The following is an 18,012-nucleotide window of genomic DNA, read 5'->3' as shown; positions in this document are numbered from 1 at the left end:
GAAGAAAAAAAAATATCTGTTCTTAGCTCCAGAGGCCCTTTACAATCTGGATTATGCCTTCCTGTTTTTTTTTTTAATGTTTATTTATTTTTGAAAGAAAGGGGGGGAGAGAGAGAGAGAGTGAGTGGGGGAGGGGCAGAGAGAGTGGGGGACAAAGGATCTGAAATGGGCTCTGTGCTGTCAGCCCAGAGCCTGATGTGGGGCTTGAACTCGTGAACTGTGACATCATAACCTGAGCCAAAGTCGGACACTCAACCCACCAAACCACCCAGGTGCCCCCACCTTCCTTGTTTTATGTCCCATAAACCCTTTAGCTTGTATGCGTGCTTTTGCAAGGCTGATGTATTTGTTTTCTCCACATGTATTGATGTTTGCTGTGCTTTGCACAGTTTCTGGTCTGGAATGCCCCTCTGCTTCATGTACCTTTATCTGGTCTCAGAGCTGCCTTTAAGTCACTTTACCCATCCCCCATCTAGGAGTAATGACATCATCTTCTCTACTTGGTGGTCATTTCCCAGGCTTTGTCCGCCTGATAGTGTAAGTATGTTAGTATCTGCCTCATCTTGCCTGCTTGTCGCTGGGCATCTTGAGAGCAGGATCTGTGCCAGATTAATTAATGTATTTCCCATTTGACATGCCATAGTGAATTATCTGTTACAGATATTCCAACATTGTGTTGAAGCAATACATCTTGGCAATATCAAAGTAACTGAGGACTTATCTTCTCTATAGACCTTAAAGCAGACAAGGAAAGTGAATGTTAGATTTCTGAAACTCAGCTCTGCTAATATAAGGAGAATGAACTAAATGACCTCTCAGATCTCACATGAACCCTGATTCTAGGAAGCAGAGACGAGAGCTTTAAGGGATCATTCGGAGCTCTGCTTGGCATATATTGACTTGTTCACCAAGAGGAAAGCCAGAGGACACTGGCTCAGCTGTGAGACTGTGGCCTCTTAGAGGCACAGATCTCATATGGTTAAAGAGTTGCCGGGGGGACCATTTGCTTTTCTGGACCTCAGTTTCCTTCCGTTAAATGGAGGTTGCATTTGATAATTTCAGAGATCCTTTCCACATTTTTTTTTCTGTGTTTCAGAGGAACTTTGCTCTTCTCAATTATTGAGCTTTACCTTTAAAACTTGCTTTATATGTTTCTTTGGTTTCTGCTCCTTTCCTGATTTTCCTATTTTGGGGCACGTGCACACACAGAGATCCTTAGAGATCTTATTACAAGCAGGGTCAGAGGTAACCCAGTGTGGAGTTCTCAGACTTCATAAGTGAACTTCCTGTGAGAATTTGATCTTTACTGTGGTCTCTACATGGTTAAGTGTTCTCTCAGGCTTTTAATTTCTGGGAGGTTCCCAGGGAAGTTGAGAGCCACAGAGAGAGTAGAATATACTTCAGAGATTTCCTGCTTGTATAATTTTTTTTAGCCTGTATTCATTTTTTCATGCATTCTCTTGAAAATGATGCAAGTGCTGATGTATTTCTTGCCCAACAGAGACTTGATCCAGGTGATGCTGGAGCAGACATCATCGTCACCCCAAATCTCTCTTGGGAGGAGGAAAGCAATGACACGTGGAATCCCTTAAAGGAACTTATGAATCTTTTCACTTTTTACTTTGGAGGATCTAGCAAACCCACTGGCCCTTCAGTGTCAGAATAATATATTTTCTTAGGGGGGAAATAAGCCCTGGTTTAGTATTTCTCTGGTATTAAATTTTAAATAGAAAAACTAGAGTGAAGGCGGATCTGTAACACGGGTCTCCCAACTGATGACTGTCAAGTTGTCCCAATGCAGCGGAGGGGGCGTGGCCCAGCCCAGCGCGGGGGCACTGCATCTCTTCTGCGTCCTCCTGATGTCATTGCCACTAACCCTGCCTCTGGTTTGTGTACTCAGTGGTATTTTTAGCAAGCGACATGCCCAAATGACTCGCTGGAGTCGGAGAACTCTGCTCATTAGAGGCAGAATCAGTGCTCTCTATCGGGACTTTTGCAGCCATATCCACCCTCTTGAAGGGTTTTTAGTTCTAGCATTCTGTTTCTCAGAAATCCTGAGATGTCTCAGCTTTTAAATATAGAAGCATTGAGTCCTTTTGAAAGTACAGCAGAAAACTCTTCCTCCTTGGTTAGGGCAGAGTTCTGTGTGGCCGATGAGCTCCACCGTGACCTACCAGACACCGTAGGAGACACCCAGGGAGGAGCACACCCTTCTTCCGAAGGCTCAGGGGGCTCTTTGATGCATTGGGAGGGTGCTTCTGTCTTACTAAGAGGAGGTTCAGGAGGCTCTAGTATGTTTCATGTGTGGTTAATTTCAGGTGTCAGTTGCAAGCCTCAAGCAAACCAGTGGCTTCCCTCCCATGGCCTCTGCCTCCTGCCTTCTTTTATTCCTGGAAGTTCAGTTTTTCTTATTCATTTGTTGTTTTGGAGTAGTTTGTTTTCTTTTTCTTTTTTATTAATTCAAATCCAGGTTAGTTAACATACAGTGCAGCAATGATTTTCAGAAGTAGCATTTAGTGACTCATCATTGACATGTAACACCCAGTGCTCATCCCCACAAGTGCTCTCCTTAATGCCAGTCGTCCATGCAGCCCATCCCCCTACCCATCCCCCCTCCAGCCACCCTCAGTGCGTTCTGTGTATTCAAGAGTCTCTTACAGTTTGCCTCCCTCTCAGTTTTTATCTTATTTTTGCTTCCCTTCCCCTGTGTTCATCTGTTCTGTTTCTTGAATTTCACATATGAGTGAAGTATGATATTTACCTTTCTCTGGCTGACTTATTTCACTTAGCATAATACACCTTCTAGTTCCATCCATGTTTTGCAAATGGCAAGATTTCATTCTTTTTTGATCTCCAAAAAAATTTTTTAAAACCCTTTTTAGGTTATTAAAGGTGCACAATGTTTGCTTCTCTTCTTTCTCTCTTACCTTTTTATCTCCTTCTCCCTTTCCCCCTTCTCTCTGTTTTTGACCACAGCGACACCCTGCATGTGACCGGAGGCTTAATGAGCTGCTGCCACCTGTTTGGAGCTAACAACTCATTCCCAAGCTGGTTTCTCATGGTCACAGCGGGCTCTGCGTGTGACTTTCACGCACCTCTCCCTTCAGCTGATGGCACAGGGGGAATGTGCACAGTGTCGAACCAGTGGCTTTTCCCTCTACCTAATACTTCTTGCAGGAATTCCTGCTATGCATTTATAACTGGGAGCTTTCATGAACATGAAAAATAGTTAACTCAAAACAAAGTCCAGACGAAGACTGTATTTAAAAAAAATATGTGTTAGGGGCGCCTGGGTGGCTCAGTTGGTTCGGCGTCTGACTTCGGCTCAGGTCATGATCTCACTGTTCGTGGGTTCGAGCCCTGTGTCAGGCTCTGTGCTGACAGCTCAGAGCGTGGAGCCTGCTTCCGATTCTGTGTCTCCCTCTCTGACCCTCCCCTGTTCATGCTGTCTCTCTCTCTCTCTCTAAAATAAATAAAAAGAGTAAAAAAAAAAAATAAATAAAAAATAAATTAAAAAATCTGCTTTATTACACCCTGCCACCAAGATGAAAATCTTTCTCCTGCCCTTCCTCTGGGGCATCTTGGCTGAGAGTGGATGTCATGCCTGTTCCCGAGTCCCCTGCTTTGCCCAGGCTCCTTGCTGGAGGCTCTACCTTGAGCCTTTCTGCGTTCCCAGGAGCTCCATGGCTCCCTCTCCTGGCTACTTTAACAGCTGCAGTGCATACATGCCACTCTGAGCACCAGGGCTGGACCCAGGGGACCACAGAAGCAGTAGGGAGCTGCACTGTCCGTAGACAATGAAACTGATTAAAATCATCACGTTGTGCCCAGGTTCTAAACCATGCCAGTAATGAACTCTGTCTCCCAGCGGGTCCTGGTGCTTCTCCCATCCCCCTACTCCATCAGGCCTCCTGTCACCTTCAGAAGAGGAAAATCTTAGTATTGTATCATTTCATTGCCTTCTTTTCTCACTGCCTTCTCTTCTCGTCTCTGGCTGTCATTGTCTCACGCTGCCAGTCTTCCTTGCTGCCCTGTCCATGGGCACTCAGTCACTTGTGTCCCGATGGATGAGAAGAAGCCACGGAGAGTGTATGTACCCTGGAAGGTTTGGTCACCTCTGCAGACCGCTCATGCCATCACGCTGCCACTTCCTTTGTCATATCTCTCTCACCCAGGTGATTTTGGTCAGAAATACGAAGTTTGTTTTCATGCCTCTTTATGTAATCCTGCTGAGGACACTGTGCATTTTGAGATTCAAATAAAATTACACTTCATCGGCCCTAATCCTACCTAATACAGTAGGGAACCTGATGTCATTCACAGTGTATCTGGGACTCTAAGGTGCTGTTTCCCTCTCTGTCCTATCAGCCTTATAGCTTTGGTATATGTTGTGTATATATGTTCCATATAACTCCACATAATACAGGAGCTGATTCTTCTCTCTGCCAAACACCATCAACTCAAGGTTGAAGAGAGCTTTGCCCAGTTGTGTTGTAGGGCATTGCGTAACATTCAGTCATAAAATTCATGCCACCAGATCATTGTCCTGATTTTTGTTTCCTACAGAAGCTTAGCAGCTTGTCGTGCATGACTCTAGGCCAGAGGGGAGAAAAGTTTTCTTCCTAATTGACTTGCCCCTTTACCCCCAACCTCCCTATTACTGTTTATTTTTATTCAGAAAATTTTAGGTGTTTTTATTTAATCCTGTCACAGCCCACTCTTGCTCAGAAAGAAAATACCCATTAATGTAAAATTTGAAACAATTTTTCTTTCCTGGAGAGGAAGTTGCCTGACATCCCTTACTTTAGTTTATTTTGTTCAAATTATATATTTTTAAAGAATGTTTATTATTTTGAGGGAGAGAGAGCGCACGCACATGGACACACAAGTGGAGGAGGGGCAGAGAGAGAGGAAGATAAAGAAAGAATCCCAAACAGGCCCTGTGCTGTCAGTGCAGAGCCTGATGTGGGGCTCGATCCCACGAACAGTGAGATCATGACCTGAGCCAAAATCAAGAGTAGGACGCTTAACCCACTGAGCCACCCAGGTGCCCTGTACAAATTATACTTTTATAATTTTCAAATTCTACTTAAGTCTGTATCACACTGGTACATTAACAGGAATGAGATCTAATGTTGGATCTAGTAGGAGAATTAATTATAAAAGTGTCAGTAGGTAAAAACACCTACCCCTGCAGTTTTCAAAGCCCAATTTTTCAGTCAGAAGCCCTTTGTGCAAATACTTCTAACTCTTCTCCATGGAAAGCCGGGAGAGATCATGTTTCCTCTACAGTGAACGTGGCACCCATTTTTTTGATGGAATGTTTTCGGTTCTCCCTGGTAGAAACTCATCTTCTTTTGTCTGCTTTCCTTAGGTGTCTTTTGCCCTTCAGAGCCTTATGCTTCCAACCTATCCCTTAATCCTTGAAAGGTACATTTTTCTTGTTCCTTATCCTGGTGACCTTATCCTGGTGAGTTCTTTTTCTTTATAATATATTTAATTAAAATATATTTACATACACAGGAAAGTATTAAGAATAAGGCACTCATGTAACAATTGTCATAATGTTAACAAAGCTAACAATTTGCATTATTTTTATCTGGTCTTTTTTTTTTAATGCAATTCTCCTCCCTTTGCATTCTCCTCCCTATTTTACTCCCCTTTACCCCTCCCAGAAGTAGCCCGTATCCTGAAGTTGGTATTTATCTTTGCTCTAAGTGATTTTATGATTTGACCACTTGTACGTGTAGCCACTGAGCACAGAGGGTTATTTTGTGCATTTAGAGTTTGTTTCTCTGACTCCGCCCTCCTTGTCCGGTGTCTGTCTTTCCTCATGAACCTTGTTTCTCACCCCTCCTGCCTCTTCATGGAAAAGGAAGCAAGGGAAAGCTGAAGGCGCCCTGACCCTTCCTGTTTCCTTCTTCCTCCTTGACCCTTTCCTTCAATTACTTTGTCCCCTATTCTTACATGCTCTGCGCCATCGGACCCCAGTTATGACTTCTTTGTCTTCCTTTATTCTTGGTGCCCCAGTGTTCAGTATCCCTGGCTTCTATTTTTTGTCTTGAAGATGAACAAGCTAGTTTTTCCCTTCCCTAATTTGGGAGTAGCTAAGATAATGTTACTGAAAACCTGAGCGAGAGCTGCAGTTTAATTACTTTCCAGTGTAGAAACCTTCCTGAGCCAAGCGAGGATGGAGCTACATATGTCTTGGAGGGTCTGACCCTTTATAATATCCGATATGAATTCCTTATAATTGGCATGTTTGTCATTTAAAGGTAGTGCTGAAGGCATTTGCCATTAGGTTAACAGTAATCTTTTACAATATTAATTTGCTTAACAGAATTAGTTAACCGCTTAGATATTGCTAATGTCTCATTTTATGGTCTGTATGCCACAGAGATTTTTTTTATATTTCTCTTTAAAGTATGCATAGCAAAGTTTCCTGTAAACTGGCCTTTTCTTTCTTTTACTTGAAGTATATAATTTACCAACCACGTGCACAGCCCATTGTGAATGGAGAGAAACGGGAACAGTACTCTTTAGGGCTATGAAATGATTATGACAAATATTCGGGGCTCAAGGAGTTTATACTTTTAGGTTGGAAGACAGGTGCTTACTCAAATACTCTGGGGAGGACGTCTGTTCACATACTACTAGGGAAACACCAAGGGCAGGGAAAGGAAGGAAGGGCAGGGACAGTCATGCCAAGCCTGCATGTGTTTTGGGAATCTGATGGACCAACAAAATCCTTGATTGTATGTTTGTTCAGTGCTTGAGGGAATGAGAGTGTAGAGATGAACTCTTTCTGGTCTGCCCATCAGAGATCTTAGTTCTGTCATCAAAAGACTGCTACGTTTCAGCTTTCAGTAGATTGTCTCCATGTCAGACATCCTGGTGGCCCTTCCCGAGCTGGCACATCCAAACAAAGCACGCAGGAGCTAAGAGGAAGAATGGGAAGGAGTTGCCTGAAGTCTTTTTCAAGTGTCATCACAGTATATCTTTGGCTGAAATACACTCTTATGGGCCTCATGATGAGACTAGTCTTGACTTCCTTTCCCAGTCCATGTTCTGGAATAGAATTTAGGCCCTTTACCAGTTTCTCTCCATCTGCAAGCCCCCATGTTTGTTTCTTCGCATAGAATCTAGAAGTCTCTACCCAGGCCCACTGCTGTCTTCCTCTACTGATTCAAATAGTAAATTAGAACACATTAATGAAATACCTACTGTGTGCTCACAGAAGAGATGTCAACATAATTTTGTGGCATCTTTGAAATCTGATATTTTTCATATTATCATTAAGCTGTTTCTTGGCTCACTTTCTTCCCTTGTCATTTACTATTTAGGCACATAGATGACATTTTCCTGTTATATCGTACTGGTAACTATCACCAGTTCACATTTGTCTGGAAAATAAGACTCTTAGAGCCCAAGATACGGGGACCTACGCTTACAGACTAAGGTTTATATTTTTATTTATTTATTTTCATTTTGAAAAAATTTACACTTTAACTTTTATTTTAAAAACAAACAGGCTTTTTCAGAGCATTTGTTCCTACAAGATCCTGAGGGGCCTAATGAGAATATTGGTGGCCCATCTGTCGCAACGGCTTTAGATTAAGGATTTTAGCTGAAAATGAATTTAACATGGTTCTAAGAACGAAGCTTTATGCGTTTTAGTAAATGTTAACAGTTTGGAGATCTGCAGAGAGACATCTGCCATCCTTTAAATTTTCCCAACTGACGCTGCGTATTTTATGTTTTTGACAGTAAAGATTGAGGCAGGGAGATCGAAGCTTCCCGAAAGCCAGTAGTGCTTAGGAACGTTTGGCATTGTTGCCTGTGACACAGCCTGATAAACGTGAGATCTGCTACATGTAACTTCCTTGGGAGGAGAACTAACACGTAAATGCTGGAGAGTCAGTGGAGCGTGTGAAGAGAAGGAAAACACGTTCCCTAGGAATCGGGAGATAGGCCAGTGTAGCCACTATGCCCCTCAAACATCCCTTTTAATAATGACTTTTTGTGCCTTTTTGATTTATAGTCTCTTCGCCCAAACTGGGGTTTATTGCTCTTCCTAGCTCCACTAGTGTCTGTTGAGTGAATATTAGTTAAACCTCTGATACGTGCTTCAGACTGTGCTGGCCGCAATTTTTACATACTTGATCTTGGTTAGTTGTTGACCTACCAGGCAGTAGTATTTTTTTTTAAGTTTATTTATTTGAGAGAGAGAGAGAGAGAGAGAGGGAGAGAGAAGGAACAGAGAGAGAGGGAGACACAGAACCTGAAGCAGGCTCCAGGCTCTGAACTGTCAGTCCAGAGCTGGATGCGGGGCTCGAACCCACAAATTGTGAGATCATGACCTGAGCTGAAGTCGGAGGCTTAACCGACTGAGCCACCCAGGCGCCTCAGGTAGTAGTAGTTTGATGTTATTCATCTCTGTTCAGAACTCTGGCTCCTGCTCTCTGCACTGAGACAGTAGTTCCCAAGTGCCATTCTGCGAACTGGTGTCAACCCAGTGTGAATTTTCTTCCGGTCCGTGGGAAATCCTAATACATGGATCGTGTTCTGAAATTTTCATTCTGCTACTGAATTATGTTAAGTTATTCCTTTCCTCCTTTTATGAAGAAGTCCATGTTGTTTGGTTTATGAAATAATAGCGATTCTAGAAAGCTTTACTGTAGATCCTGCTTATCACAGTAAAATATTTTCAAGTTTTTGTTGGTCCTCTTCCTCTCCCATTTTTTAAACTTGTTTGTATGTTTAAAAACCTCACAACACTTGGTTTTAAAAATATTTTCTCAAACAGACCACCTTGGCCTGTGCTCATGCCGATTTGAAGAGCAAAGCTATTGAAGTATGAAGCTATTTGCAGGCAATTAATAGATATATAGCAATGATTCCAAGTGTATATTTTGATCTAGTGGCAACCCAGGCTTGTGTGTTTTTGCTTCACTATGACATCTGCGTTGGGTTTTTATGTGTGAATATTTAATACAACTTCCAGCAAGAAATGTTTTTCAGGGAAACGTTATTCCGTGAAAGGATATCCCTTCCCACCTTTCACTGAAACCCTGTTCAGGAATCCCTTCGATTTGTCATTTTCATGCTGAAAACTCTTTGCTTTCCTTTTGCCTCAGTGATACCAATGAAGTTGACATACCACCCAACACCCGAGTTGGCACCAAACGCTATATGCCTCCAGAAGTGCTGGACGAGAGCTTAAATAGAAATCACTTTCAATCTTACATTATGGCCGACATGTACAGTTTTGGACTCATCCTCTGGGAGGTCGCTAGGAGATGTGTATCAGGAGGTAAGTAACAGTGATACTGTTGGATCTACTACAAATCCTTTCTTTCTGATCAGAAATCGGAGTTAGCATATTGTCCACGATATCAGATTTTATTTTCCACCTTGTTTCAGTTGACACAGAGTCACAGTCCCCCCAGGAAATGATACCTGACATCTTAGAATCACCTTGGACTGCCTCCTTCCAGCTTCTCACCAACCTGCTGGGGCCCATCCCCACCTCCAATACCCCATTCCGTGTGGCTTGTTCTATGCAGATTATGGTGGAGACAGAAATGTGGGGTGGGACCCCCATTCATAACCTCCTCCCAACTTGACTCTTTATAGTTCTTCTTCATAAAGAAGTTTGAAAACATCAATTTTTATCAAAAGGAAATGAAAGCATAAGAGTATTCCTTCTGGTCATGATAAGTTTCTTACAAACAAGGATTCCCTAGTAAGACAACACAAGACATTACTAAATATTCAGAAGCATTATTATTGCTTGTAGTATTTTGTTTACTGATACATCATCTGTCTTTAAACAGATTCCAGCACTTTTTAGGTGAGAAGCTAAATCTTAGGCTCTTCAGTATCAAGTACCCTGTTTATGGTTATTCCCACGGCTGTGCTTGGTAAGAGACGATGCTGCTGCACTTCACGGCCAGTTGAAACTTACTTTTGTGAAACTTAGAGTTTGCCCGTGCTTCTGAAAGTGTGGAGAACACTTCACTGCGGCTGGGGTTCGTTCTCGGACCTGCCATTTACTGTCCGTGAACCTTTGACAAGTTACTTGGCTTTATAACTTTCCAGTTCTCTTCTCTTAAGAAGAGGGTGAATTAAAGAGAATTAAAACCGCCTGGTACATTAATAGCTTTCAATACATGTTAGCTCTTATTTAAAATGTTCATTTTGATTGAGAGGGACTTAACTTATATTTGGACTCATATGTAACTGTAGAGGAGAGACAGTTAATCAACAGGCATTTAGGCCTTGGTGGAAAGATCATGATGCAATGCCTTCGAATCACTCTGGGAATTCTCAGCGTATTAGAGGCTTAATTTCAAATAGAACACATTTCCTCTAAAGTGAGAGAACTCCAAAAGAAAAGTTAACATAGGAAATGTTTCCTAAGAAGATAGTGAATAAATCTCCCATCATATATGAAGAAGAGAAGAGCTAACCAAAATATAAGTTACCTAGCTGTGCCTTGTTTCATGTTTTATAAAGAGAAGATGAGCCTATTTTTGAATAACATGCTTACACTTAAGATTGATTTATAGAGGTTGAAGGAGTAGTCGATGACAAGATTACTTCTCTAATTATGTTTTCCTGAACATCTGAAGCAAACAAGGCCACAGGAAACCTATATTTGGAAGGCTGTAGGCCGGAACACAGGAGAAATGATTCTCAGCGTAAAAACAAGTTTGCCTTATAAAATCAGCAGAATATTAATTGCTTTACTAGGTCTGTCTTTGCCTTTGGAGATTTGAGAGGTACTAAGGTATTGCCTTGTTTCTTTATAAGATTGACATATGTTTGTCAGAGACATTAGTCCCAGCTCTGCCCCCATACCAACTGTATGGCCTCAGGCAAGGTACCGAATCCCTCGAAACCAAGTTTTCTCATCTGGATAATGTGGTTAATAATGCTATCTCATAAACGTGCTTATAAAAATGTAGTAAATTCTATAGCATACTTACCTCCATGCCTGGTATATAGTGGGTTCCTAACATATGAGTTCATTTTCTCTTTCCAGAAAGGCAAAACACACAAAACTCTGTTCTCCAACACTTTCCTTTATGAAGACGTTGGAAGTTATGGTCTTGTCTTTCTAGTCAAGGGACTTTGGGGTGAACTAGACACATCTGTATATTCTAAACTGGGAAAGAAAAAGAATTTCTGAGGTTTCAGACACAATTAAATGGCAGCTAATATGGGAGTTTTGATAACTTAATGGCATATAAGGAAAAAGAAGTAAGGCCTATAGTTCAAAGACAGATTTTGATTAATTCATAATTTTATTTTGTTGGCTCTATGTCTGTTGTAGCATATATACCTGCCTACCACCATGTTGGTAATGACACCAGCATTAGGCATTGAGCAAAATACGAGATGAATGAGACAGACATGGTCCTTGCCTTCAAGGGCTTGCCAGAGCCATTTCCTTAAGTAGAGAAAGAGGAAGAACTCAAATGAAGTGTGGGCATCCCTGTGCTTTAGACCCTGTGCTCTTAGTATCTGCTATAGAGATGGAACCCAATGGAAGGAATAATGTAGACAGCACATACAGTCATGCTCTGTGGTCTCAGCGAGGCATGAGCAATGGTGGGTGAGTTGGGATGGTCTGAGGAAACTTCTGAACCTTCTTGTCCTTTAGGTTTATATATGGGTTTGAGTTCGCAAGAAAGGGCATTGTACTCCAGATTTTGTCAGAGGAAAACCCCAGCCAGTTGAATGATGCCCTGGGTAATCTGCCAGCCTGGCAGTATCATCTTTTTCAGACAAAAGCAATTACATTCCTATAATAGATGATTTAGGACGGGGAGGAAAGGTGCTCCACACGGAGTGTTCAGAGCGGTGTTCTCTAAGGACGGAGGCTGCTTGTAATTACTTCGAGGAGTTAATCAGATAGGGCTGAGAAGATACAAGTAGCCTACTTTTCTAAAGGACAAAAGGAATAAGGTAGGAAGCAGATAGTAGGAAAAATGAAATGGAATTTATCACAGTAAGTACCCTTTTCCTAAGATGACATAGATTTGTATCTTCACCCTTCTTTACACAGCACCTCTTTTTTTCTAAAAGTAATGTATTTCTTAGAGAAAGTTGGGTGACACACGGGAAATTTAAAGGAGAAAATAACGAACATCAGGCAGTTCTTGCACCTAAAAAATTATGGGTAATATTTTTAGGTGTGTATAATTTTTTGAATTTTAAATGTGGAAAAATGCATTCTTATGATTAAGCAGAAAGAATGTAAATCTCCCATTTTGCTCAAGTAGGATACACTGCCAGATTTATTATGAGATTCGTAATCCCATATTGCAGTGATAGAAACAGTCCCATATTACGCGGTATGAGTTTGGGATGTGTCTGCCAAGTTTGCGCTGAGATTTAATATAGATGTGTTTTTTTAGTTTGGCATACAAGAACCTTTATAAAATTGGAAATAAATTTGAGATGCTTGTTTTGCTTAGCTTTGGGAAATTAAAAAAAGGCTTGAAAACGTATAATAATATGTTTCATTAGGTTTTCTATTTATATTTTTAATTAGATTAAGTGTCATTGGGGCACTTTTTATTCAAGACTTATTTTGCAGTTTCTCAGCCTACACTTGTCTTTAGTACTGACAGAGCTTTTTGAGGATGGTTTGTATATTGGACTTGTATGTCTACTTCACCTAAAGTAGCAATCGTAAGAGTTTAAAAACGGCCCCTGCTTTCAGGTATCGTGGAAGAATACCAGCTGCCCTATCATGATCTAGTGCCCAGTGACCCCTCTTACGAGGACATGAGAGAGATCGTGTGCATCAAGAAGCTGCGTCCCTCATTCCCCAACCGGTGGAGTAGTGATGAGGTAAGGCTCGAGGGAAACACGTGGCTGTGGCCAACTTCTAAGCAGACTCTCCTCTTTTAGCCAAAATTCCAGATATTCGCTACAGGAGTCGTCCTCCTTTGTTGTGATGGTGACAGTCATGCTGCTTCACTGCAGTCACTGATGTGGAGCTAAGTGTAGTCTGTTAGATTATCTGTTTCTTTTTTCCAATTTGCTTTCGCTACTTCTGAAGTATGGTGAGTGGGTTAACACTTAGCCTGCACAGTGGGAAAACATTATTTCACTTGTTTGTGATGTTCTGACATTTGCATAAAGGATGTTATTTCTGTGTGTGTGTGTGTGTGTGTGTGTGTGTGTGTCTTTAAAGCATCATGATTTTCTCCATGACAGACCAGCCTACAACAGTCTCTCAGGTTGAGGAGAGAAAAGATAGGCATCTGCAGAGCCTGGCTTCCTGTGCGCTGAAGGGGTGCTCGTTGGCTTGGTTGGGCCGCCCGGCTGTGGCACGGATCCCTGTTAACAGGCACGATGCTGTGCGGTCTGAACAAACCCGTACTCAGCCACGGCCGAGGACACAGCGGTGGCACCTGCATGGCTGGAAGGGCGCTCTGCAGGAGGAGGGGAGGAGTCACGCGGCCTCACCTTTCCTGACTCATCTCCTCCTCCACTTCCTCCCCATCCACCCTCCAAGCTTGTAAACGTACCAAGTCCTAGAGTGCTCCAGCAGACTGGAATGTTCCGAGATGAGTCTGAAGCATGGGTGGGGGGGGGGCGGTAAAGATCCAAAACACCCACCCCACCAAACATGTACCAAAGCCAATGCCAACAAATGGAAAGAGCACTGTATAGAAACGAATTCTCAAATGTTAAATGCATTTAAAAATAAACCTTGGTTCATTGCTTTTTGGTTTCATTACTGAAATGCTAAATATTTCAGACGTTTTCCAGTGAGCTATGGGGAAAACTTTTTGAGATCCTGGAGCTCTCTTATTTTGAAGGTGGTTATGGGCATTGGTATTATTCAGAACCCCTTCACTGAAGATTTCTAATGAGGTGAAATTGTGCTTTTCAACAGGAAGACCAGTAATTGATGGAGCACAGGAGAATACAGGAGAAAGTTCTAGCGAGGCCGTGCGCAGGTCATTAATCTTGTTCAGTGGTACAGTGCAATGCTATTATCACAGCAGACAGCCGTGATTTAGGAATAACCATGTTTGTTTGAATAGTATGGAATTAGATAAAAGATTTAAGCTTATCAAGTGTTATAAACAACGTAGGAGTGTTGAGTGGAATACAGTCTCCTTGGGTAGTTTTGTATTTGTTTAATACGGACTTCAAACACATTCTTCTGCTATCATAAGGAATACATGAAAATCCGTTTTAGTCATTTAGAATTTGTATGAAAAAAAGAATTTTTTATGGAATTTTGTCTACACGCTTTTAGGAGTATCTTTTAAAAATATATTCAGGGGCACCTGGGTGGCTCAGTGGGTTAAGCGTCTGACGTCGCTTGACCAGTCACAGTTCATGAGTTCGAGCTCTGCGTTGGGCTCTGTGCTGACAGCTGAAAGCTGGGTCCTGCTTTCAATTCTGTGTCTCCCTCTCCCTGCCCCTCCCCTGCTCGCACGCTCTCTCTCAAAAATAAATAAACATTAAAAAATTTTTGATGCCTTCAGACCAAAAGCCAAATATCAAACGTAATAGCTGTGTCTCGTGTGACTCCAGTCTCCTTTCCCTCCCCGCAGTGTCTGAGGCAGATGGGAAAGCTCATGATGGAATGCTGGGCTCACAACCCCGCATCACGGCTGACTGCGCTGCGCGTCAAGAAAACGCTAGCCAAAATGTCAGAGTCCCAGGACATTAAACTCTGATTTGAGGGCAGGAAACAAGCATCTCTGGAGAAAGCCAGTAGATACTCCTCTGTTTGTGGGCAGAGCAAACGATGTTCCAGAAGCCTCCACAGTACAAGCCTTGAACATCATCCTGCTTCCCAGTGGGTCCACCGTCACCTCCCAGGGAGCAGCCCGGACAAAGAGAAGTTCCCAGTAACGCGTTCTCGTCATGTCTTTCTGTGGGAGGGAGAGACCGCTTGGGTAACTTGGTCAAGATACGATGCCTGTTGCTTTCTGAGAAAGCCCTGTATTTTGGGATTGCCTTTTTTTTTCCCCCTCAAAAGACGCTTTAATTTTGCCAAAATAGAACAAATAATGTAGATGTTTTAAGGTGTATACTGTTATAGTTTAAATAATAACAGAAGGTCTTCCCAGCGATTCTGCTGGAAGGTAAATTTGAAATACCTTTTCCGATGACTATAATTGTGCTGCACTCCGCAAACCAAGAGACAGACTGCGAAGCTGGAGAACCCAGAGCGGAACTCATCTGAAACCTCCCCGCCTCTGCCTCCTCAGACCACTCTGGCCAGCCCCGAATTCAGGGGCCGCCGCGGCAGTGTGAATGCATCTGGGTACACACGCCACCTGTCTGGGACCACATCTGGGGACTCCTGCGGGTGACCCTTTGTAGCTTCAGACAATATGGAACAAATGAAGGTTTGATGTGACTGTTAAAAGTCGTAGGTGTTGATGCTGTTCTTCAGAACCATTTTATGTTTCTGATTCTTTTGAGGCATTTCGGTCATAGTAAAATCCTTTCCTTTTCATTGAACACAAACAAAGGTGTTTTTAGGTGCAGAGAGCTGAGCCATGTATGGTTTTGATCTCTCAAATGAAAGGATCAATATTAAATACAATTGCCATCAGTTGTGTTATAAGCAAGCCTCTTTTAAAAGAGAATTTGCTCCTGTGTTGTAAGAAAAATATGGCCGTGAGGCAGAAGATGGGGGCTGGGGGCACAAATGGTTTGCTTCTTATCTGTGCAGGAGAGCCCGCCTCAGAAGCCCAAGGGGGAGTGTGCTTACCTTGCTTTGTATATAGATAAAGACAGTTTCTTTTGGTTATTGTCTGTCTCTTTTGTGTCTGAGTGAAGGGAAGGAGAGAAAGCATGTCAGATTAATTTAACTAAATTTTAATTTAAAAATAGAACTGTAACCTCCAGAGGGGACAGCAGAAGAGAGCCAGTGGAGGGCACAAAATATTATGGCTGCTGTGATTTGTTATTCTAAAATAGATGTGGATCGAGCGTACACGCCCTAAATGATCATTTCACGTCTTAGGAGTGCTGACTCAGTTTATTTTATTTCCGTGCTGTTCAGTTCACTTGTTAATTAATTTATTTATTTTTCTTCTCTGTGGCACTTGTGCAAAACATCTCCTCACCTACTCGGTGCTGTGGGGTCTGTTTTGCGGAACGTGAGTCAAATCATCAACAGGGCCGATACTCCTCAGCAGGAACATAAAGCTTAAAACGGTGCACACCCCTCTCAACCGTCTTCGCCTGCGTTTCTTTACTGTGGTTCTCTTTTGTTTCTTCGCAGTTCTGCAGTGTTTAGTAAAGAATTGGGGCAAGGCTTCTCCTTGGTCTTTTTAAACACGATGTTCCTTCCAGAATACTCCAGGGGGCAGTGTTTTATAACGCATTTTCACCCGTTGGTGCCTGCAGGATGGAGGGTGTTTGAAAATTTGACAGCTGCATGAAAAACGAGAAAATATTCTCCTCACTTCTGAAGTAGGCTTGCAGCTGGTGACTTGTTCAACCCGAAACCGGCTCAGAGCGCGGGGCGGCTGGGGTGTGCTGAGTGCGGGGGACAGGAGCGGAGCCATGTTCAGCGTTCCCTTCCTAGCGCTTCACGGCCACGTTCTGTTCGTAACAAAGAAAAGAAGATTCTCTTAACTCTTGAATAGGAACAATGTTTGTTTTTCCCAGATTAAAAGCACTTGTTTCCAAATATAACTGTAGCCAGAATGCTGCTTTTAAGTGAGATGAAAATCACCTGAATAGCAACATGCAGGTTCCTTTCCCTTGGGTCACGTTGTATTTGTGACTTCTCTGTGACAGCTTAGAAGGAGTGTGTGCCTAGAATGAAGTGTGATCATCATCTGAGCCGTGGAGAGAAACTTCAGTGCCTCTAATTTAGATAATCTACAAACAAATAAGTACACATTGATGCCCGTTAAGCGGGGACACGTTGTGTTTCTTGATTTCCCCTCAATTTAAGAAAGGTTGGGCTTACCTCTTAGATAACGATGTGTTATTTTTGGTAAACGTTTATACATAGGTAACTTCGAATCAAAATAGTTTGTGGGGAGGTGATGATTTGAAAGTAAACTAGATTTTTAGAAGGGTGTTGGTTCCAATGAAGAATGGGAAGAAATTAAAATAGTATCCAAATTTCTTCCATATTACTTGTTTAGTTATTTTGGAAAAATTTATAGCTTGATTTCTAATCCTCAACCGGATTTACTCACTATGAACATTTAAAAATTACTCTTGACATATTTTAAAAGACCCATTTAGTTAATAGAGTCTTTCAGTGAGATAGGAATTTATTTATGAGTAGATTTTTCTTTGTATCTTACCGAAACCCACCTGACATAGGGAATACTAAATTGTTCTTAAAGAGACTACCTACTCACTTCCAAATAATACTTTTTGATTTTTAAATTTTTAGTAGCTGAGAAGTGAATTTATTTTTTGTTTTGTTTTGTTTTTCAATAGAATAAGTGGGAACCTGGAAATTAATGTTGTCAATTGCTTCCTCTCAAGACTATTTCAAAGACTAAGATTTCCCTCTAATCACCCCATCCCCTTCAAGGGAATTCTAAAATATTAGTTGCTAGCTAATATGAGTTTTGTATGCTAAGATGTTCAGATTTATAGTTTATGTATGTGTGTATATATTATATAAATATATATGTATATATAAATTTATGTTCAGTGTGGAGTCTGGCACAACTCCATTCTGTGGATTAGAGAGTAAACTATTATGGATGATAAAGTACTAAGTGAAACATAATATTTATTTATGAAAGTGTGTAGTTGGTTCAGTCACAAGGGACAGTGCCATGACCATGGTGATGAGGAGTCTGGCCTGGGACTTCCTGACAGCACCGCTCGCAAGTCACTGGTGACCGTTCTGTTTGTTCTTAAAACATAAAGCTTCTTAGAAAACACGCCGAGATTTTATTTCCAGGGAATTCCTTGACACATTACAGTTGTGTAGTCAGGTACAGGAAATGCTGAATAACGATAGAATTTCATGTTCCTAGAGCC

At 41.9% G+C, this 18,012-nt stretch overlaps 1 protein-coding gene across 1 annotated transcript in view; it reads left to right on the top strand.

Moving 5' to 3' along the window:
- Positions 1 to 15,844, top strand: part of BMPR1B (bone morphogenetic protein receptor type 1B) — a 388,753-nt gene extending 372,909 nt beyond the window's left edge. Inside the window, exons 10-12 of the mRNA XM_029943095.1 lie at positions 9,138 to 9,313; positions 12,734 to 12,864; positions 14,589 to 15,844. Of these exons, the coding sequence (XP_029798955.1) occupies positions 9,138 to 9,313; positions 12,734 to 12,864; positions 14,589 to 14,714 (433 nt within the window). The 3' untranslated portion in view covers positions 14,715 to 15,844. The remainder of the gene's footprint in view (positions 1 to 9,137; positions 9,314 to 12,733; positions 12,865 to 14,588) is intronic.
- Positions 15,845 to 18,012: the final 2,168 nt, after the last annotated feature.

Source organism: Suricata suricatta, chromosome 1, assembly GCF_006229205.1.
Source record: "Suricata suricatta isolate VVHF042 chromosome 1, meerkat_22Aug2017_6uvM2_HiC, whole genome shotgun sequence".
In the NCBI taxonomy this organism is placed as follows: Eukaryota; Metazoa; Chordata; class Mammalia; order Carnivora; family Herpestidae; genus Suricata; species Suricata suricatta.
Note: the sequence above shows the minus strand (reverse complement) of the source record. Positions and strands in the feature narration are given on the sequence as shown.